We start from the raw sequence: 25,000 nt of genomic DNA, 5'->3' as shown, positions 1-25,000 counted from the left end.
ACGTAAACCTTTTCGAAAAATTCCATACATAAGTTAGCCAATATAGGGGAGAGAGGTGAGCCCATCTCGACCCCGGATTTTTGTTGATAGAACGAACCATTAAACTCAAAAATAGGTTTTTGGAGTTGCTTAATGGTTTTTTGCCCTCTATTAAATTTACAGTGGAAAAGGAAATGGAAAATAGGCTTCCCTTTCTAGATATGTAGTTCATCGAGACACAGTGAGTAGTGACTTTAAAATTCAGCGTGTATAGGAAGAACACCCACACAAACACCTATATTCATTACTTTTCATATCATGACCTAAAGTAAAGCACAACGTTTTAACCAATTTGTTTTTTCGAGCATACTGAATATGTGATCCCCAGTTCATTGACGCCGAAATAAATTTCTTGGTAGATAGTTTTACTAAACTGTGTTACCCAAAGTTTTTTATACTACAGTCTCTATCTAAAGCTAGACGATGTTTACGCCTCTCATGATGTAACTGAAAAGGCAGATTTTAAGGCATCTCTTGCTCTTCCTTATAATAGAGAACTTAATAAATTTTCTAGGCAGCTTAAGGAAAAAAAGAACGGCTTCAACGTAGTTTTTCAGTACAACAGTACAATCAAGAAGAAACTCATTAAAAATAACCTGGGTAATAGAGAGAATGTAGGAGTATATAATACCTTGTAGTGATTGCAATGAATGTTATGTGGGAGAAAGCGGACGTTCCATTGATAAGAGAAGGGAAGAACACGTTGCTGCTTGCAGAAGGGGAAGTTCATACAGTGCAATTGCGCAACATACATGGGAGAAAAACCACGCAATAATTTTTAAAGGTACAAAGGTTGTTTTTGCATGCAACGACAGGACTTTGAGACGAGTAGTAGAAGGGGCGTTTAATTTCATTAAACGAGACTTTGCAGGAAATACTGGCATTACAGAAAATACAGCTATTTATGAAGAGATATGTAGGAAAGGGAAAATTTCAAACTTTAGAAATATATGTGCCAATAACGATGCTGCTTCCTCCCTCGTTTTTACTCCACTCAGATCATTTCTCCAACAAACCACCCAACCACCATAGAACAAGCAGTTGACAATAGAAACATTCCCCCACGAAGATCTAGACGAATTCTGGAAAGAACGAGGGCTCAACCGCCTGATCAATTCATAATATGAACTAGCTTGTTACCTAACCGTTGTTTTTTCAAATGTTTGTGCTCTTACTTGTTAGTTCCTTGAGGTGACATATCACATTTTAGTGAACAAGACCACAGTTGATGGTCGAAAGCTTTAATCCTGTACAAGAATATATATTTTAAACTACAAGAGGATTTTACTTCATTGTGGATTGTATCCCCATTTACTTAGAGGTACGACATAGTACCTGGCTTCTGCATATATATATATATATATATATATATATATATATATATATATATATATATATATATATATATCTATATATATATATATATATATATATATATATATATATATATATATATATATATATATATATATATAGATATATATATATATATATATATATATATATATATATATATATATATATATATATATATATATATATAGATATAGATATAGATAGATAGATATAGATATATATATATATATATATATATATATATATATATATATATACATATATATACATATATATACATATATATATAATATATATATATATATATATATATATGTATGTATGTATGTATGCATATTTATATATATGTACATAATATATATATATATATATATATATATATATATATATATATATATATATATATATATATATATATATATATATATATATATATATATATATATATATATAATATATATATATATATATATATATATATATATATAATATATATATATATATATATATATATATATATATATTATATATATATATAGTCAAATTACCTGTGTTACTGTTGGCAACACTGCTGCAAATACCAGCCACCAGAGGCCCATCTCCTCAATTGTTCTTTGTTCGCCGTGCTGTGCGGATTAGTCCCATAAAGCGAACTTTTGGTCATTTAGCCTGACCCCATTTAGATTTTTCGTATCTTGGATATCAGATTATGACTTTGGACTGTTATTAGCACTTTTCTCCTTGATCTACACTTCGTTGACTTTGGATCGGTACTTTGGACTCACTATGGATAAGTTAGAAAATAAACATCGCCATCTGCAAACGCCTATGCTTATGTTTCGTCTGCAGTTCGACGATTGAGCCTTCTACTGCTGGATATGTTGGTGTTCATTGGTTCTGCATGCCCTGCAAGCGTAGGATGAGTATCCTCAAACATTATCGACATTCTCTTTGTTATTTTATGTAGGAATGTTCAGTGTAATACCAGACAGAGATATGACGAGATGTATGTCTTGGTCAGGAGACAAGAAAGCTAGAGTTAGAGTTATTCAAGCAATTAGAGGACAAGTTATCATCTAGTATGTCTAGCCTATTTTCTAGCCTGATGAGTAATTTAACCAAGAATAGAGATGTGGTGGTAGTAGTAGTATAGTTAATTTTAATCATTCTTTTTCAGCCCCCTGCCTATTCCAGACCACCTCTAATGGGTGTGGGGGTTCATGGAGAACCGCAAGCCTCCGAGTGGGCAGGTTCTGCCTGCCCCTTCCGGTGCAGAGCAGGCAGTGTTGGCAGCAGATTTCCCCCTACCTCCTCAAGGTGTAATTTCTGAGGTTGATGTAAATTTAGGTCAGATACAGATGAGTAGGGATAATAGGTTACGTAGTGTTCAGAAAGAGAAGTGCAGGTTTCTTCAGTTTGGATTCTGCTGTAGTGAATAGTGAAGGTTTGTCTTTAGAGCCATCTTTGATTTTATTTCCTGCTTCAAGTTCTTTGCAACAGAAGCTTTCTAAGTCCAGGTGTGGTTTCGGGTCTGTTGGGTTCTGAAGTGTTGAATACTGCTCCTTCGTTTTAAAGGTTCTTTTCCTTCTGCAGAAAAATTTTGTTCGTCTTGCAGTGGTGATAAATTTGGTGATCAGGCTTTCAATTTGACTCTGTACATATACAGTATGGTAATTGTTAATATCAGCTAATTCTCAGTTCAATGCATATTGGCTAGCTATGACTGACATAACAGCTCTTCCCCACTGATACCATGTTTGTTGTCTTGAGGGAAGGCTGTCTTTTAACTATGTTGACATTTTAACATAGCTAATTATGGTATCTCGTGCCATATAAATCAGAATCATAAGGAATTTGTACATTTCATTCCTTTCCAAAAATATTCCCTCAGGTGATGAAATTCGGTAGTATGACGTTTTCATCCTTTTAGCAGACAAATTTCTGTCGGTAATTACATGAGTCTTTATGTCAATTACAGTTACAAATATAATTACCAGTCATATTATCAAATTACAAATTACAACTGAAATTTAATATTAGATAAAGATTTACACTTAAAATTATGTACCTTGAAAATGTGTAATTGATTACATTTGAATTACAAGCTTGCCATTAACACACAGCCCTTTTGGAAAGGGGTGGCGCGTGGCCTAGGCAGGCAGAGATGCCGACTAGTCAATTTCCTTCACTCCAGATGCAACACTCTCACTTGGTCTCAGCGAATGTTCTTGCTCCTAGTTAGCATAATAAATACCTGGATACTTTACTTATATGGAACGAAGTCATATTGTTTGTCTTACAACGTATTTTTAAAGTCCAAATTTGACTAATATGTCTCATTGTAAACTAGTCTTTTTATTCTTCCGTTAGATTTCAGTGATTCTGTTCGTTTTTACTTGTTTTCATGGGTATTACGAGCTTTACGTTATTTATTTTTTATCGGTGTGAAAACAACAGTAATGAGCTCTTAAATGCTAGTAGTTTTTTCTTTTTACCTTATCAGCTTCAGGAACATTTACAGTTACAACTATATTGCCATGACAATCTCACAGCAAGTAGAGTGGTTACATGAATTGTTTCAGTCCTGTTCTGATGACACCATTTATAACACCTACGGTAAGTGTTGACTGTCGTACATTGATTAAATACAATTAACAGATGTTGCAATTGGATTCAGTCGTATTAGCAAACAAAGTAGTTTCTCTTTCTGTTGTTCATGGCTGTACACATTCATACAACGAGTATATCGTTAAGACAATACTTATTAACTTTGAAGATGGTGTAGAGATATGAAGGTAGAGAAGTTAGATGATTGTACTTTGGTCCCTCTCTCTCTCTCTCTGCCTTCCTTTTACCTTACCTCCTTTCATATTCTCTTTCTTCATCTTACTTTCCACCCTCTCCTAATACTTGATTCATAGTGCGACAGAGAGGTTTTTCTTCCTGTTACACCTTTCAAACCTTTTACTGTCAATTTCCTTTTCACTGCTTAATGACCTCATAGGTCCCAATACTTGGCCTTTGGCATAAATTCTATATTCAACTCAACTCTCTCACTGCCTGATTGCATGCTGCTGCCTTCACCAGCTGCGCACAAGATATAGAAGACTTATTTTCAAATTGTAGTCATACTGATATTAATTGCTAACCCTGTTGTAAAATCGAATTATTGTAAGACAAATTACAGTAGCTTGAATACGGACTGTATTCACGATCATGTCTTGAAGAATTTTCCTGAGTTTGCTAATGATGTTCGTCAAGATTATCTTGTGGGAACAGAGTTGGTCTAGTTTCTTTCCCAATTTCTTCTAAAACTTCTTTTATCTTTACACAATCTTCTTTATCGGGTCATTCTTTGGGGGTCGTTTCAGAGTCTTCTCTCGCTCATCCTGTTTTTTTGCCATTAACACAACAGAGCAAAGAGTTTTCATCATTTCAATCCTGAAATTGGGGGGTTTCGGCAACTGCCTCTCTTTCTCTTCGGGGTTGAGGGAAGTAATTATGGCGGGACTGTCTTCTTAGCACCTTCCACGGATCCTGTAGTTCTCAGGCTGCTGGTCTGGATGTTTCATAGGCAGTTACAGAGTTTTCAGCAACTCCGCACATTCATCCTTTATTGGGTTTGAGATGTAATGTGTCCTCCATGGTTCTTGCAGGGGCTATGGCAGTTGGTGATTTGTATGTGCCATCGTTGACTGTATCAGTACCGGTTTTGTCCTCAGTCCCTCCTTTCAATAGGGTAGCGGGTAATCTTCCTTCTTTGGTTCCTGTTTTTTATACTTTTGGGGCTTGAGACATAACATGCCTACCGCGGTTATTGTGGGGGGCTACGGCTGTTGGCTTGGCAGTTCGTCTGGACCATACAGTAGTACCTCGAGATACGAAATTAATCCGTTCCGAAGCGGCCTTCGTATAATGAGTTTTTCGTATCTTGGAACACATTTTACATGTAAAATGGCTAATCCGTTCCAAGCCCTCCAAAAACACCCCATTAAATTTCATAATAAAGCTAAATTGACCTATAAACAATGAAATACTACAACAATTTGAACCATTCAATACCTAAATTAAGAATAAAAATCCAAACCTGTAAATAAAGTGTATATTAGTGTACAAGAAATATTATTACTGTAACGTAAAATGTCGAAGCTTACCTTTCGAGTGAGGCTATCTCCGAAAGTGGCGGCAGAGGAGGAGGAGGAGGACAAACGGCAGATACGTACACTTAACTTTACGAAACACATAAAAAATGTCAAAAAACAAACTAAACTTTACAAAACACATTAACAAAACTAACACTTAACTTTACAAAAACTTAAATAAAATTTGATTTTGTCTTTTTTTGGATTTTTACATTTCGTTTTTCTTTTTTATTTTTTTTTAATTTAAGTTAATTTCATTTCTTCACCACCAAATGGATGCCAGTCCGTTTACGGAATTTTTCGAACCACCCATGAGAAGCCTTGAACTCTGTGGTTGCCGTTGATGTCCCCTCTCCGCCGTCGTCTTTGGCTTGGGCAATCAAATCGCCGAAAATAGCGATGGCCTTCTGGCAGATTGCCGTCTCGGTTATCGTATCGCCATTGATTTCTTTGTCCTCGATCCATACAAGAAGCAGCCTTTCCATTTCATTATGCACATGGCTCCTCTTGTTGGACAAAATAGTGACGCCCTTGGAAGGTGTAGCTGCTTTGATGGCTTCCTTCTGCTTAAGGATGGTGCCTATCGTCGACGGATTTCAGCCGTATTCCTTAGCGATCACATTCAACCGCAAGCCAGCTTCATCATTTTTTATTATCTCCATTTTTATCTCCATAGAAAGCATTCTCTTCTTTCTGTGAACTTCAGCAACTTTCTTGGGACCCATGACTCTATGTACTGTACGTAATTAAGTTACGTTCTCACAACACGATAAAGTAGCACAACACGATAATATGTACGTACTGCAACAAAATCACTAACGAATTTACGTTACTAAACGAAATCGTTGGAGCGAACGAATGCTGATTGCGTACGGTAAAGTTTCGGGTGCGAAGTGGCCGAGGTAAAGCACGCCAACACGTAGTACGTATGTATAGAAGATGCATGATGGGAGGGATGCAGTCCAATTAGAGAGAAGGATTCATGGCTTGGCTAGCATCAGGAACCAATGGGAGAGCAGGAGGATAGTGGCGAGTCTACTATAACTAAGATGGCGGCGTGCGGCGCGAGTTTCAAAATTGTTATGGGGTGAATCTCGGACTTTCAGAAACCTTTCGTATCTTGAAAACTTTTAGTATGTAGAGCAGTAAAATTTTTCGTCTTTGCTTTCGTAACTTGGATTTTTCGTAAGTTGAGCCTTTCGTATCTCGAGGTACCGTTTGTGTCCTCGGCCTCCTTTCGTTAGGGTAGCTGGTAATTTCCTTCTTCAGCTTCCATTGGTTCCACAGTTCGTAACCTGTCGTTAAAGGCACTTGTACTATGTGCCTTACAAGTTGATTCTCCACCTGCACAATGTTGGCGGTAGGTTTGATCAATGTAGCTTCAGCTCCGAACTCCCGTCCTGGTTTAGTATTGGTGTAACCGGAGTTAGTTGGATCGGGTTTTGTGGCCTCTCCGCTCTTAGGGTCCTCTCACCCATTTGTAGTTGGCCAGGTGTTATATCAGTCACTGGCTGGTGCGGGGTTTCACAGTCGAGTGAGACTGGCTCAAGGTTATGTCATTGTCTTTGGTTGGTACACGTATGTTGCAACAGAGTGTGGTTAACTCATAGGGGTGGGCGTTCATCTCCAAGGTATGTTCAACACACGTGTTACATTATCATCACTGGGTAGTGCGGGTTTGGGCCGTCAAGCGAGACTAGCTCAGGGCTACATCATAGTCTTTAGTTGGTACACGATTTGCGGAACTGAGGGACGGTTGGCTCTTGGGGGACAGGGCGGGCAGCAGTTGGTCAGGTGTTACGTCATCGTGTCTGAGGGGTGTGGCCGTGCGGGATTGCGCATTCAAATACGACTGGCTCAGGAGTTTATCATCGTCTTGTTGGTATATTGTTGCGCAACCGGATCGGTTGGCTCAGATATGATGGGATTATATATGTCAGGTGTTGGTATCGAGCACCCAGGTGTAGTAAGTTCCAGGTTCTTGGGTGCTGCTCTTGTGGTTGTTCGGCCTTTCTCCTTTTCCTGTTCCGGTGCGGTTGGACAGGACTGAAAGAGGATACCCTTTGAAGAGAGAATTGGGTGCTAGTTGTGGGTTTTTTGTTTCTCCAGTGAAGAAAGCAAGTATAAACGGATGGTGGACTTTGTCCATTCTCTCTTTCTGCAGTCCAGGCTCTGGAGGAACCTTACAGTTAATTCAAGCATGTTTAATACATTGTATTCAACTAAACCAGTAGTCTCTCAGACATCAGGTAAGCTGATCTGGTTTCTTTCGAGTCGGGCAGCTGTTGGGGAAGACGACTCTAGGCTATGCAACCTTGCTTCCTAATCGGAAGTGTTCTGTATGAGGTAGCAGGTAACCCTTCTGCTGGTGTCCAAGTTCCACTTTACGAATCTGTTGAGGCTCTTCTCTCTTGGGTTCCTTCGATAATTCGTGTGGTAGGGGTTACAGATCAAGAGGCTTGCATTTAGAAGACACCTTTCACAGCCAGTCTCACTCTATGTGGAATTTGTGAGAGTTGATGGGTTTCTCTGATCCTGGACTGTTTGACAACCTCAGCACTTCGGTTTTGATGGGGTTCACATACCAGACTAACATTTTGGCTGGCTTTACAACGTTCTTGTCAAGGAGAGGAGGGACCTCTTGTTAAATCATCTGCCTCCTCACTATCCAGACATTCATAAGAAGGCTCTGTTGAGGGTGCCTCTTGCTCTCAGCAACAGTCTTTTAGAAAACAAGATGTCTCCTTGATGGTCAGTTTCGTGTCGTTGTCATAAGTAGTGTCGCAGGAGCATCGTTGGATGATTGTATAGCAGGTGACAGATCACAAATGCTGCTGTATTTGTCACGTACTGAGGAACTTTTACTTCTTCAGAGAATCTCATTTGGTTTCCCCTAGGTGTCCATCTCGTTCCATTTCCAAAGTGCAAATAGTTTCTTTTTGCAAGGGCTTATTAGCCAAGCGTCAGCTGGCTCTTCATTGCTCTTAGAGCCTTCAAGTTTTGCTTTGCGTCCAAGGGCGCAAAGTATTGTGGATGGCTACCCTTCGGCTTTCTGGAGGAAGTTTTCGGTGTTGGCCATCTTGGAGGCAGTTATTTGAGAGTCAGTGTGGGTTTTCACAATGCCCTACCTTAGGGATTTTTGGGATTTTCTGTTTCTTCAGAGGAAGGTTACTCACTGGGTCCTGTTGTTGCGGTCAACTCGGTTTTATAATTAGCTTGGTATCGTTAGGGTGTTAGAAGTCTAGGTAGTCAGTGATAGTCTAAATGAACTCGAGAGTTTCTGTTGGTCAAGCTTAGACTGAGTGTATTGTTCCTTTAAGTCCTTGAGGTTAGACAGATCAGGATGGTCATGTTGGATTAACTTCAACTTCTTCAGCACAGCCATCTGTGTCAGTGAGCAGTAGAGAACTCGAAGGTCCTGCACACTCAAGTTCTTCTCCATACATGAGAGGCTGAATATCCACATGGGAGGTTCACCATTTCTCCTCCATACATGAGAGATATAGAATACCACATGGGAGGTTCTTCAGACCCAGGCAATACCTACTGAGTTGGTCAACTAGGTGAGGAGATTTACCACATGGGAGGTACTTCTGACTCAGACGGTACCTTAGACTCTACCAGTACTGACGTTGAAGTACTTTCTTTGCAAACATCCTCACTTACCGAGTTATATAACTATGTGAGGATACATACATTTATACATAGTAGGTTGATAATGAGTTACTTACGTATGCTATGTGGACAGGTAGGGCTGAATTAGATTGATCCCACCTCTTGTTAAAATTTTGTTAATCAGGCTAATTCAGGTGTTCAGGGAGTATATTGCAATATGAAGTTTTCATAATAAAACTAATATTGTAATATAGTAATACCCCAGGATACGAAATTAATCCATTCCGAAGCAGCCTTCGTAACCTGATTTTTTCGTATCTTAAACTACATTCTACATGTAAATTGCCTAACTCGTTCCAAGCCCTACAAAAACACCTCAGTAAATTTTATAATAAAGCTAAATTGACCAATAAACAATGAAATACAACAATTTGGACCATTCAGTATCTAACCTAACTGTGATTACCTGTAAATAAAGTTTATTAGTGTACAGGGTACAAGAAATACTGTACGTACATATGTAGTAAAATGTGGAATCTTACCTTTCGAGTGAGGCAATCTCCAAAAGTGGCAACAGAGGAGGAAGACAAATGGCAGGAAACATGAACACTTAACTTTACGAAACATTAAAAAATGGCAGAAAACATGAACACTAAACTTTACGAAACATTAACAAATGGCAGAAAACATTAACACTTAACTTTACAAAAAACTTAAAATTAAATTTTTGTTGTATCTTTTTGATTTTTACATTTTTTTTTTTACTTTTTATACTTTACGTTTTTTACAAAATTTAAATTTCTTCACCATCGAATGGATGCCAGTATGTTTACGGAATTTATCAAACCACCCCCGAGAAGCCTTGGGTAATCAGATCAGCAAAAATAGCATTGGCCTTCTGACAGATTGCTGTCTCGGTTATCGTATCACCAGCGATTTCTTTGTCCTCAATCCAGACAAGAAGCAGCCTCTCCATCTCATCATGCACGTGGCTCCTCTTGTTGGACAAAATAGTCACGCCCTTGGAAGGTGTAGCTGCTTTAATGGCTTCCTTCTGCTTAAGAATGGTGCCTATCGTCGATGGATTTCGGCTGTATTCCTTAGCGATCACACTCAACCGCGTGCCAGCTTCATACTTTTTAATGATCTCCATCTTTGTCTCCATAGAAAGCATCCTCTTCTTTCTGTGAACTTCAGCAACTTTCTTGGGACCCATGACTATACATAATTAAGTTATGTACAAATTAAGTTCTCACACAACACGATAAAGTACAAAGCGAAATCACTAACACGAATTTACATTAACAAACTAAACCGTATATGTGAATGAACAAATTCCGCGTGCGTACGATAACGATGCTGCTACAGAGTTACTGAATGACACCTTTACGTAAAGCACGATGGGGTAGATGCTAACCAATAGGAGAGCAGGATCTTACGGCGGTGACTAGCATCAGGAACCAATGGGAGAGCGGGAGGATGGTGGCGAGTCTACTGAGTTGGCGGGGCGTGAGTTTTAAAATTGTTCTCGGTGGTCCGGGCGAATCTCGTGACTTTACAGTAACACCCTTTCATAACCTGAATTATTTTTGTATGTAGAGGTAAAAAAATCTTCATATTTGCTTTCGTAACTTGAAGTTGGGACTTTCATATGGGGACTTTCGTATGTCGAGGTTCCACTGTACTTCTTACCTGAACACCTGAATGATTCCCACCCACTTCCCCTACGTCAATTTGATAGTGAATGATTCAATTGAGGAGACGGGCCTCTGGTGGCTGGTATTTCCACCAGTGTTACCAGCAGTGACACAGGTAACTCATTTGACTAGATTTTACCCTGAGCGTTGTTAACAATCACAGTTCAGGCTGGTCAGTGACCAGGGCTAATTCAGGTGTTCAGGTAAGTATTACAATATTAGTTTTATGATGGAAACTTTATATAATTATACATATATATATATATATATATATATATATATATATATATATGTATATGTATATATATATATATATATATATATATATATATATATATATATATATATATATATATATATATATATATAGATAGATAGATAGATAGATAGATAGATAGATAGATAGATAGATAGATAGATAGATAGATAGATAGATAGATAGATATATATATATATATATATATATATATATATATATATATATATATATATATATATATATATGCAGTCCCCGGGTTACGACGGGGGTTCCGTTCTTGAGACAAGTTATAAGCCGAAAATCGTCGTAAACTGGGAACATTGTCAAAAATCCTAAGAAGACCTTATTTTAAATGATTTGGTGGCCATTTAAAAAGAAAACCATTGTAACTGCATTCTTATTGCATTTCTCATCAAAAAAACCTTCAACTTCATTCTTATTGCATTTCTCATCAAAAAAACCTTCAACTTCAAATATTGATTATTTTGCATTTTTGGAGTCATATTTCTTCTACCAGATCAGCGTTGTAAGCGTCGTAACCCTGGAACATGCACCGTAAACCTGGAAATAATTTCTGATAAATATAATTGAAAAGGGTTGTATCGTTGGAACGTTGTAAGCCGAAACTGTTATAAGCCGGGGGCTGACTGTGTGTGTATATATATATATATATATATGAATACCACAGAAAATTGCAGACAGATGATCAGTATCAAGTGCTTTCCCTTGTTTATTCATGCATCATTGGGGCACAAATGAGATACATTTGGAAAGGTTACAATGGAAACAAGAAGATCAAGAATACTGGGTGATTAATTGTCAAAAGGGTAAAAAATAGAGAGGAAGAATTAGAGTTATGATATTCCTCTGTGTGGCAAACCTCACTAAGCTTATACAGTTGTGTATAAAAGGTAGGAAACCCTCCATTCATGTTCTCAAGATTCGTTGGTTCACCTATGTCAGATTTTTTTTGTCGAACCTGTCTACAAATTATTCTAAAAAAAATTTGGCAATTCGCATACTATTTCATTGAGAAATATTCACTAATTATGTATTTTCATGTACTTATCATGACGAAATACATTTTTTATAATAAGAAAATGATTTACTAATTTTCAAATATTACTGTTAAATGTAAGATGATAAAAAAACATTAAATAATAATAATAATAATAATAATTTTCTCTCTCTCTCTCTCTCTCTCTCTCTCTCTCTCTCTCTCTCTCTCTGAAAGGAGAGAAGTTTTGCTTGCATGTTTTTTTTGTATGATAAATAAATGATTTACCTAATAATGAGTACTTATTTTCAAATATTAATAAGATTAAGATTAAATAATAATAATAATAATAATAATAATAATAATAATAATAATATTTTAATAATATCATTAAATAATAATAATATTATAATAATAATATGTGGCCCTGTGGCAGCGTGGGTTAGGTCGTCAATGGACTGGTTAACAACATTGGGGCTGGTCAGTCGTTGGATGGGTGACTGCTCTCCTCAGCGTTGATTCCTTGGGAAAGGATCTTTACCATAATTTCCTCAGTCTACTCAGCTGTAAATGAGTACCTATTCCTGATGGGGTAGGGTTCAGCTATGGGTTAAATAGCAAAACTTCGCAATGATGGAAAGAAATGAAAGATTAAACAACGACGATGTAAATGGAACTTCTGGCAACAGAGGAGCTTCTTCCGGCAGCCAGGTATTCAGCCAAATTGAAAGGGGAAGATGTTCAGGTACTTGGAGATCGTCATCAAGCAACTGACCACCACAATGACAGTAACCAACAACCAGAGACTGGCGCCACAGAAGCAAACAAGAGGAAGAAATGGACAAGAGAAGAAAATAAGGAAATATGGAGATGTTACATCAGAAGCAACCCAACAGAGAGAGGATATAGAAGAAGGTTGGTCAACATCTGGAAAGAGAGGAATAACACCCCCCAAACAGAGCAGAGGCTGGCAGACCAAGTAAGGAACATAAAGAAAAAGAACTGGCTCTCCCCAACAGAAAGAGAAGAAATGGAAAGGGAAATAACACACAGCAACGAATTACAAGAAGACGAACTGAGAGACGATGCCACAGCAGATGACAGGGATGATGAGGTATCAAACAACGACACACAAAGAAACACTGACGAAGTAACAGAGGACAGAATGGGTAGAAAAGATCAGACATTGAATGGAGCCAGATACAGCGAGAACAAAGATCCCCTCCATGAAAGCCTACAACACCAAGAAATTAAGAGAGAAAACAAGTGAGGTCAATGAAATAACGGGAATAATACACACCACCAGTATCACAGAAACAAATAACGTGGCATATGCAGGAGCAAGAAGTAACAGAGAGGACAGAATGGGTAGAAAAGATCAGACAGTGGATGGAGCCTGACTCAGAGAGAACAAAGATCCCCTCCATGAAAGCCTACAACACCAAGAAATTTAAGGAGAAAACAAGTGAGGTCAATGAAATAATGGGAATAATACACACAGAAACAAATAACTTGGCATATGCAGGAGCAAGATTAGTAGCAGAACTGATGGAGATACAAACACACACCAACACCACCAGCACAACCAACCCAACAGAAACCAAAACAGCAACCGCCTTGGAAAAGGCGCCTGGAAAAGCAAATCATGGTGATGAGATCTGACTTGAATAAACTGAAAGAGATGGCAGAAAAAAGGCTAAGAAGCAAGAAAACAAGGGAGGAACTAAACGAGAAATACAAAGTACAGGAGAGGGGACTAAGCAACACAATAGAAGATGTAAAACAGAGGCTCAAGGACAAAGCACATAAGATCCAACAGTACCTGAACAGGAATAAGGGATACCAACAGAACAAACTATTCGGTACCAACCAGAAAAGACTATACAGCCAACTAAGAGGGGAAGACAACCACCAAGAAATTCCTGAAGCTGAACCAAGTAAGAGACTCTGGGAAAACATATGGAGCAATCCGGTATCATACAACAAGCATGCAACATGGCTCTAGGAAGTTAAGGAAGAAGAAACAGGGAGAATAAAACAAAGATTCATTGAGATCACGACAGACACAGTCAGACACCAACTAAAGAAAATGCCCAACGGGAAAGCCCCAGGTCCCGATGAAGTCCATGGATACTGGCTCAAAAACTTCAAGGCTCTACACAAACAAATAGCAGAACAACTCCAGCATTTTATCGCAAATCACCATGCACCCAAATGGATGACCACAGGAAGAACATCCTTAGTACAAATTGACAAGAGTAAGGGAAATATAGCCAGTAACTACAGGCCTATCACCCCTGCCTACCAATAATGTGGAAGTTACTAACAGGTATTGTCAGTGAAAGGCTATACAACTACCCAGAGGATACAAACACCATCCCCTACCAACAGAAAGGCTGCAGAAGGAAGTGTAGGGGCACAAAAGACCAGCTCCTGATAGACAAAATGCTAATGAAGAACAGTAGGAGAAGGAAAACCAACCTAAGCATGGCATGGATAGACTATAAGAAAGCCTTTGACATGATACCACACACATGGCTAATAGAATGCCTGAAAATATATGGGGCAGAGGAAAACACCATCAGCTTCCTCAAAAATACAGTGCACAGCTGTAATACAATACTTACAAGCTCTGGAATAAGACTAGCAGAGGTTAATATCAGGAGAGGGATCTTCCCCAGGCAGACTCATTTTCCCAACTAAGTACTGCAGAAGATGTATGCTGGGTACCAACTCAAGAAAAGAGGCACGAGAATTAACCATCTGATGTTCATGGACGACATCAAGCTGTATGGTAAGAGCATCAAGGAAATAGATACCCTAGTTGTATCTGAGGAAATCAGGATGGAGTTTGGAATAGAAAAATGTGCCTTAGTCAACATAGAAAAGGGCAAAGTAACAAGGACTGAAGGGATAAAGCTACCAGATGGGAACAACATCAAACACATAGATGAGACAGGACACAAATACCTGGGAATAATGGAAGGAGGGGATATAAAACACCAAGAGATGAAGGACACGATCAGGAAAGAATATATGTAGAGACTCAAGGCGATACTCAAGTCAAAACTCAACGCCGGAAATGTGATAAAAGCCATAAACACAAGGGCAGTGCCAGTAATCAGATACAGCGCAGGAATAGTGGAATGGACGAAGGCAGAACTTCGCAGCATAGACCAGAAAATGAGGAAACAAATGACAATACACAAAGCACTACACCCAAGAGCAAATATGGACAGACTACATAACACGAAAGAAAGGAGGGAGGGGACTACTAAGCATAGAGGACTGTATCAACATCGAGAACAGAGCACTGGGGCAATATATGAAAACCAGTGAAGACAAGTGGCTCAAGTGCATGGGAAGAAGGACTGATAAAAGTAGATGAAGACCCAGAAATATACAGAGACAGGACAATGACAAACAGAACTGAGGAATGGCACAACAAACCAATGCATGGACAATACTTGAGACAGACTAAAGAACTAGCCAGCGATGACACATGGAATGGCTACAGAGGGGAGAGCTCAAGAAGGAAACTGAAGGAATAATAACAGCGCCACATGATCAGGCCCTAAGAACCAGGTATGTTCAAAGAACGATAGATGGAAATAACATCTCTCCCATATGTAGGAAGTGCAATACAAAAAATGAGACCATAAACCACATAGCAAGTGAATGCCCGGCACTTGCTAGGAACCAGTACAAAAAGAGACATGATTTTGTGGCAAAAGCCCTCCACTGGAGCCTGTGCAAGAAACACCAGCTACCTTGCAATAACAAGTGGTACGAGCACCAACCTGAAGGAATGATAGAAAACGATCAGGCAAAGATCCTCTGGGACTATGGTATCAGAACAGATAGGGTGATACATGCAAATAGACCAGACGTGACGTTGATTGACAAAATCAAGAAGAAAGTATCACTCATTGATGTCGCAATACCATGGGACACCAGAGTTAAAGAGAAAGAAAGGGAAAAAATGGATAAGTATCAAGACCTGAAAATAGAAATAAGAAGGATATGGGATATGCCAGTAGAAATTGCACCCATAATCATAGGAACACTAGGCATGATCCCAAGATCCCTGAAAAGGAATCTGGAAAAACTAGAGGCTGAAGTAGCTCCAGGACTCATGCAGAAGAGTGTGATCCTAGAAATGGCACACATGGTAAGAAAAGTTATGAACTCCTAAAGAGGCAGGATGCAACCTGGAACCCCACACTATAAATACCACCCAGTCGAATTGGAGGACTGTGATAGACAAAAAAAAAAAGGAATAAAATAATTAATAATAATAATAATAATAATAATAATAATAAAATAATAATTAAATAATAATAATAATAATAATAATAAATAATTAATAATAATAACTAGGAAAGCAGACCTACCCTCTCTTCAAGCATACATTGCATTAAAAGTAATGGCTACTTCAGGAGTGTTATGCTTGTAGAGAGAGAGAGAGAGAGAGAGAGAGAGAGAGAGAGAGAGAGAGAGAGAGAGAGAGAGAGAACTGTGAGTGACTCTGATGATTATGATATAGTTTATCTGTAAAATTGAAATATATACACCTATCTTGACCCTGTATTTGTTAATGACCTCCATAGGTGCTCTACTAGCCTGTTTTAGTAACACGGAAAAAGCCTCTATTTGAAAAATCGAGAGGAATCTCTACCAGAGTAATGCTGCTCAAGTAGCCATTACTTTTAATAAAATAAAAACAATAATAATAATAATAATAATAATAATAATAATAATAATAATAATAATGTACTGTTATATATATTTCTATAGTAAGTTATGTATGAGAATATTAAACAAACAAAAATCATCCCCGAATCCTTTCTTGTATAAGCTGTGAAGCAAGGGGAAAGGGCAGACCTGTCAAATATGTCACATTACTGACATTTCTGATGGCAAGGGTAGATGTTGCTATTACCTGATCAAATCTCTCTCTCTCTCTCTCTCTCTCTCTCTCTCTCTCTCTCTCTGGAAAAGATATGTATTGCTAATTTTAGTATCTTGAACTAATTGGTATTAACACTTATTTGTGTGTGCATGTTCAGTGTTTTAATAATGCATAGTAAAGGTAATACATGTTTGGAAGATAAAAACAAAGATATGAATTTTTTTGTTATCAGTTGGTACTAAAGAGAAATACAGGATGAATATTCCTGAGAGATTTAAGAGATAAACTCTCTCTCTCTCTCTCTCTCTCTCTCTCTCTCTCTCTCTCTCTCTCTCTCTCTCTCTCTCTCTGATTTGGCTGGAAAGGATAGAAGTACGTTATGACTTATATATTTTTAAGGGTACTAATGTTTAAGATGACTTTGAAATGATATTAATGATATAATTTCAAAGATTAACACAGTAATAGCATAATGATTTAAGGTATATTTGTTTTAGGTTGATACTTTAATCATACTTTTGGTATTTAAACTTTCAAGACAGAAGTCAGTTATAAGCGTTTTGAGAGAGATGTAATAAGTAATCAAGGATTTTAACTGTTCACGGGAGGGTGTGGTTCCTATCCCCCATGAATACTGGGGGTGTACTGTATATAAATGTTAGGTATTTTATATATGAAACTCCTTTTTATTTTTTATTTTTTTATATACTTATATTACATTGTCAATAACTTAGATGTTGTGATGACAGTTGTAGTAACCATCAATCAATCAGTCAGTCCAGATCAGAGTCGCAAGCTTAAACCTATGTAAAGAACTTCATGTTTGTACATAAGGAAAAATACTAATGGTAAAGATAAATCTAGATAGATAACACATGGAATGATTCAATTACCACCGGAGGCACTAAGCTTACTGGATGCAACTTATGAGGTGAAAATGATCCTTCTTATGAGAGTAAGGGCCACAAAAATAAGGTTATCATAGATTAATGGGTTTTAAAGGGAAAATAAATCACTTTTGTTTTTAAAAATTTTCATTTTCCTCTGATTTTTGTATATAAATTTTATTGATACTGTATTTTATTTCTTATAAACAATGTATCGCATGTTTATAAATAGTATGGAGATTATTTTAAGTAATATAACTAATATTAATGGAAATTTTATTCTCATTATGCCAGATTTCATCACCTTCTTTAACAGCACTATTGAAGGGAACAGTACCAGCACACACACAGACAAATTCTGTTACAAAACCTCAGGTGCGTTATTTTTCACTGTTATTTTGAAACAAAATGTGACTATTGAAGCTTGATGGTCCTGCACATTAATAAGAAGTTTGTTAGGTAGGCTTGCAATTTTCATGTAGTGCTGTATAGTAGGGGCATACTGGAAACTATAAACTGTGTACATGAAAAGGTGTCTGTACTTTATCTTACAGATCAGATAAACTAATTTTTTATAGAGTAACTGCTGTTTGTCTCCAAAAGAGTTACAGTCTTCCCCCGGTATTTGCGGGGGATGCGTATGACAACCCATACGCAAATACCGAACCCCTCTCTAAATGCTTATAATTGCCTATTTTGTAGTTCAAACACCAAAGAAAGACCCTCTCTAAAATGCTTATAACTACCTATTTTAATAGTTCAAATACCAAATATACCTTAAACTATCATCCTAAAACATTTAGTCATGAAAATTACATGAAATACAGTACATTGCTCTATGAAAAAATCTGTGAACAGGCAAATTTTCAACAAATAATGTCGAGTTATGTTCTTCAGAAAAGATAGACCAACCAATTTCAAAGAATTATCTTCCAGTATGTCTTGGCCAGTTGACACTGATGGAGTACAGGATTCAAGACAAGAGGGTTCTTTCTCTTGTCGACAGCAGCTGCCTAGATTCCTCCTTGTCCTAACCCACAGATGTGGCAACCGCACATCACATCTTGTTCACTATCATGGCAACCACGCACTCTGCATGAAACTATTTACCCATTGCTCTTTAGGTCTGCATGTCAGTAAGGCATATTCCTTTCATCAGACTACAAGCTCCTAGATCATTATTTGGTCATCATGGCAGTACCAAACTCAGAGGAAAGTCAAGTACATAGTTTTAAGTCCCAGCAAAAATTTTAGTTTTTGAAAATGTTTCAACTGGTAGCTTATTTCATGAAAGTTGGAAGCTGGCATCAATAGCAGCATCATGTCTTCCACAAGGGGAGAATTAGATTTGGTGGCTTCACAGTCTGTCCTGGTAGAATTTGGTGTCAGAGCTCCAGCTGGTAGCAATAATATGGCCAGTTTGGGCTACAAAACTTCAAATCAAAAGATAGTAATTGCTCCAGTAGCTGCCCTGATGATACTGATAATCCTTGGCATGATACCTCATGTGTATCTTTTCTCCAGATAGTAAATGCCTTATTAATGAAAGGAAAACTATGATTGAAGTTGAACGCATAGAATTTTGAAACAGAGTAGCATTTCCTAATACGGAATGGCGCCTGGTCCTTCCTTCAGTAGGCATTGAGGAACCACCAAAGGAGATGGTTATCCTACTTACGAATATAACATTGAAAGCCATAGAAGAAACCCTTTACCAGGTTTTCATGGAAAATGGAGTTCTACATCTATTTTGGATAAAACTCAATAGGCAGTCCTCAGTTAACAGTGGGGTTCTGTTCCAAGCTGAGCACCAATAACCAAAAATTGTTGAAAACCAAAACATCACAATAATTATGGTAATAAGTGTCATTTACGATGTTGTAAGTACTAATAAACCACTTAACGGCACTGTTAAGTGCTTACCAACGCCAATAAACTGCTTACTAATGCCAATAGACCATTTACTGACCAATAAATCTCTTACAGACACTGAAAACTCCTTACTGTCACTAAAAATCACTTACCTTCGCCAAAAGTCTGGTTAATGACATTGTTAGCCAAGCATTGTAAAACCGAAACACTGTGAACCAATGCTGCCAATAAGTGAGGACTGCTTGTATGCTTACCGGGTAGCCCCAGCCTTCTGTTCCTTCGCCTTTAAGATAATTAATGATGAAAAGGTAGATTTTCAGAACTTTGTGGTTAACTGGGAATCGAGACTGAAGGAAACTTTTGTCATCAATAAATATCTTTGCAGATGCAGCTAAGGCAGTCAGTTGATGTTATTATCTCTGTCATCTACCTTTTGCAGTGATTACTCACTCTTCAGTGACCAGTACTCCAGCAGTTCAAGATGTATCAGCATTAGAATCTACTCTATTACGACCAAGTTTTTGCATATCTATGCCTTCAGCCATGCTGCTGTCAAAGCTTGAGAATGTCTACTTTCTGGCCCTAAGCATTAGTGTTTACCCTCTCCTGACATTTCAATATTGTCATACATGCGATTGTGGTAATGTTTGCACCATTTTAAATTAGCCGTTACATAAAGTTTTATATATGAAAATGTGCGCAATTTCATGCACAATACAACTAAAAACAACCCATGGTTGTAGCTTTTATCAATTTTGAAATATTTTCATATAAAAAATGATAAGTGACAAATTTTCAACCTTTGGTCAACTTTGACTCTACCGAAATGGTTGAAAAACGCAATTGTAAGCTAAAACTCTTATATTCTAGTAATGTTCAAGCATTTAGCTTCATTTTGCAACAAATTGGAAGTCTCTAGTACAATATTTCGATTTATGGTGAATTTATGAAAAAAATAACATTTTCTTTACGTCCGCGCGGTAACTTCCGAAAAAATCATGTGTGCGATTGTGGTAATGTTTGCACCATTTTAAATTAGCCGTTACATAAAGTTTTATATATGAAAATGTGCGCAATTTCATGTAGAATACAACAATAAATAATTGAAGGTTGTAGCTTTTCTCATTTTTGAAATATATGCATATAAATCACGATAAATAGAAAAAAAAAACCACGTTTCGGTCAACACCTTTGACTCTACCGAAATGGTCGAAAAACGCAGTTGTAAGCTAAAACTCTTACAGTCTAGTAATATTCAGTCATTTATCTTCATCTTGAAACAAATTCGAAGTCTCTAGCACAATATTTAGATTTATGGTGAATTTAAAAAAAAAATCTTTCCTTCCCTCCGCGCGCGGATTCTCCGCCACAAATCTCCGAAATGCGTACGTCCCATTCTCGGAATATTTGCTCCGTTTCATATTAGGCATTTCATAGAGTTTTATATATGAAAATGTGCGCAATTTTATGTAGAATAAAACGAAAAATATTTGAAGGTTGTAGCTTTTTTTATTTCTGAAATAATAGCATATAAAAAAAATATATATAAAAAAATTTGACATTCGGTCAACTTTACCTCGTCAGATATGGTCAAAAACTGCATTTGTAAGCTAATATTCTTACAGTATAGTAATATTCAATCATTTGTCTTCATTTTGAAAGAAATTGGAAGTCTCTAGGACAATATTTAGATTTTGGTGAATTTTTGAAAAAAATATTTGTTTACGTCCGCGCGTTACGAATTCATGCATTATTTTGTGATAATACTTTCTCTGTGTTGCTTTTATCGTTTTACAATGTGTTATATACCAAAATGATTGCAAATTAGTGTACATTACAAAAAAAAAGAAGAAACTTGTTACCTTTAACCGTTTCGCGCACAGCACGATTTGAATACAATTACAGGCAGTCCCCGGGTTACGACGGGGGTTCCGTTCTTGAGACGCGTCGTAAGCCGAAAATCGTCGTAAGCCGGAACGACGCTTGGAAATATGTCTTAAACTAATAAAAAGTTATAAAAACCTTACTTGTAATCCTTTGGTTACACTACATGTCGTTTCCTGTAGTTTTATGTACAACCTGGAGTTATTTTCATAAAAGAATGCTGGTTCTTGAAGGTAAAAACTATTGTAATCCTCTGGTGACACTACATTCTTGAAGTTTTATGTACAACCTGGAGTGATTTTGCAAAATCTTGAGGGCTACAAGAACAGCTGATTACTATTTACGTATCATATAGACTAATTAAAGTAAATGTATCTTTAAATAGGCTTATATATTAGTATCAACAAAACATTTCCTGCCATGAGTCAGAGGCCGTTTAATGAAACGAACACTTCTCTGTCCTATCTGTTCAGAAAATAAACGTTACGTCAATCCCCGAGACCATTGTTGCCCAAAGCGCTCTCTCTCTCTCTCTCTCTCTTCTCTCTCTCTCTCTCTCTCTCTCTTCTCTCTCTCTCTATCTTTGATCAAATTCATTGGAAACTTGACATACGATTGCGATATACAATGTTTTGAGATATAACAGAAATTTGCGAAAAAATACAAGCTTTGATATACAACGAAATATATTTGAGATACGATTTTGCGATGAGTGTTAGTTGTATAGGCGACCGATAAATGGCGTTCAGTCTGTTTGTTTGTTGGTGCTGCATGTTAACACGTCGTTGTTTAGTTCGTTGTATTTGCGCCTATTTTTCGTGTTATTTTGTCTATTTTATTATTAACCATGGGTCTCAAAGCTAAAGACAAAGCAGTGATAAGAAAAAAACCCAAGAAAATGATTTCGATGGAAGCAAAACATGAAATTATAGCAAAGCATGAACGTTCGTATCGTCGATTTTGGCAAACGAGTATGGTCGAAATCCTTCTACAATATCCACGATCATCAAGCAGAAGGAAGCTATAAAAACCCCGAGACCATTGTTGCCAAAGCGTCTCTCTCTCTCTCTCTCTCTCTCTCTCTCTCTCTCTCTCTCTCTCTCTCTGATCAAATACGTACTGGATAATGTCTCTCTTGGGATACTTCGATTTTGCCAAATATGAGGGCTACAAGAACAGTTGATTACTATTTACGTATCATATAGACTAATTAAAGTAAACGTATCTTTAAATAGGCTTATATTATTAGTATCAACAAAACATTTACTGGCATGAGTCAGAGGCCGTTTAACGAAAACGAACACTTCTCTGTCCTTAACTCGGAGCGTCGGAAGACGCCTCTCTCTCTCTCTCTCTCTCTCTCTCTCTCTCTCTCTCTGATCAAATTACTGGATAATGTCTCTCTTTGGATACTTGGAATTTGCGTTGTAATCTAACCAGAAACTTCGTTTTGTTATTATTACTGGAAACAAGCAATGTTTTTTCATATTTCGCTTTTGGAGTTTATATGTAAACTAGTATGTATTCATTCGCTCGGAAACTAGTTCCGCATATGAGGCGTCACTAAAAAACTAGAAAAAACAACATAAAAAGTTTCGAAAATCTATAATCTCAAAATTTTTGTTGTAATCTAACCCAGAAATTATTTTTTTATTAATACTGTGCTAAACTATAAAGGATTTTTATCATATATGCGTTTTTTAAAAGCGTCGTAACTCGGAGCGTCGGAAACGCCTCTCTCTCTCTCTCTCTCTCTCTCTCTGATCAAATTACTGGAAATGTCTCTCTTTGGCTCTTGGAATTTCGTTGTAATCTAAACCAGAAACTTCGTTTTTTATTATTACTGGAAACAAGCAATGATTTTTTCATTATTTGCGCTTTTGGACTGTTATATGTAAACTAGTATGTATTCATTCGCTCGGAAACTAGTTCCGCATATGAGGCGTCACTAAAAAACATAGAAAAATACAACATAAAAAGTGTCGAAAATCATCATAATCTCAAAATTTTTGTTGTAATCTAACCAGAAACTTATTTTTATTAATATACTGTGCTAAACTATAAAGGATTTTTATCATAGTATGCGTTTTTTAAAAGCGTCGTTAACTCGGAGCGCGGAAGACGCCTCTCTCTCTCTCTCTCTCTCTCCTCTCTCTGAATCAAATTACTGGATAATGTCTCTCTTTGGATACTTGGAAATTTGCTTGTAAATCGCCAGAAACTTCGTTTTGTTATTATTCTGGAAACACAAATGATTTTTCATTATTTGCGCTGGACTGTATATCCCCACTAGTATGTATTCATTCGCTCGGACTAGTTCCGCATATGAGGCGTCACTAAAAACTAGAAAAATACAACATAAAAAGTGTCGAAAATCATCATAATCTCAAAATTTTTGTTTAATCTAACCAGAAACTTATTTTTATTAATGATACTGTGCTAAACTATAAAGGATTTTTATCAGTAGTAGCGTTTTTTAAAAGCGTCGTTAACTCGGAGCGTCGGAAGCGTCAGCGCGTAACCTCGAACAAGCGTCGTAACCCTAGGACGGATTTTTCCATTGAATATTTAAGAAAAAGCGTCGTAACCTCGGAACGTCGTAAGCCGGAACCGTCGTAACCCGGGGACCGCCTTGATTATAATGAATTTCGTTTTTGCCGCTATCAATATATCGCATTATTTATATATGATAATGATAAATTTTTTTTTCATTTCTGATGTTGCATACTAAACTTCAGCCAATGTCAAAAAAAGGAGCCAAAAACAAAAATGAACTCTTAATCTTGAAAACTAAGCGCGCTGTGATTTTTTGACAAAATATTTTTTCCGCTTCTGCGCTCACTCTGAAAACACCTCCGGCACACGGGAGACATTTTTTTTTACTGCTTCGGCATTTAAGGGTTAAACAGTCCAAATGATTACCAGTACCGATTTGTGACTGTGTTCGATGATGTTGAGTTTCATGCATGAATCATGACACTACAGAAGATCATTTTGTACTGTGGGCATTTTTTTTTTTTTTTTTTCTTTTTTTTTTTTTTCTTCTTACCATGCACAGCTTTTTTTAAAAATTTGAGGTTTGGGCCTAAACATCAAGCGGAAATGGGACATAGACCTCACATTTAATTGAAATGAAAGGGGTGCCAAGGGGGCCCAAGGTTCCGTTTTTGTTAGGGTAGTTTAATTCATATAATTCTGCCATGTCAAATCTTAACTATCATTGAGAGCTTAGGGCCTTACATGTCAACTTTTTTATATTTATAAGGACAAATGACAGGGGATAGGCCTACTTGTCAATTTTCTTATATTTTGAGGCAATGGCAGGGCATAGGCCTTCATG

General features: G+C 37.2%; 1 protein-coding gene across 1 annotated transcript in view; it reads left to right on the top strand.

Annotated features, from left to right (window-relative positions):
• LOC135196230 (transcription factor SPT20 homolog) overlaps window positions 1–25,000 on the top strand; it is a gene marked incomplete in the record, with an annotated part of 603,094 nt that overhangs the window by 438,558 nt on the left and 139,536 nt on the right. The window contains 1 exon segment of the mRNA XM_064222878.1: window positions 18,199–18,279. Coding sequence (XP_064078948.1) covers window positions 18,199–18,279 — 81 coding nt within the window.

This window comes from Macrobrachium nipponense, chromosome 17, assembly GCF_015104395.2.
Source record: "Macrobrachium nipponense isolate FS-2020 chromosome 17, ASM1510439v2, whole genome shotgun sequence".
In the NCBI taxonomy this organism is placed as follows: Eukaryota; Metazoa; Arthropoda; class Malacostraca; order Decapoda; family Palaemonidae; genus Macrobrachium; species Macrobrachium nipponense.
The sequence above is the reverse complement of the archived record's forward strand: the minus strand, read 5'-3'. Positions and strand labels throughout refer to the sequence as shown.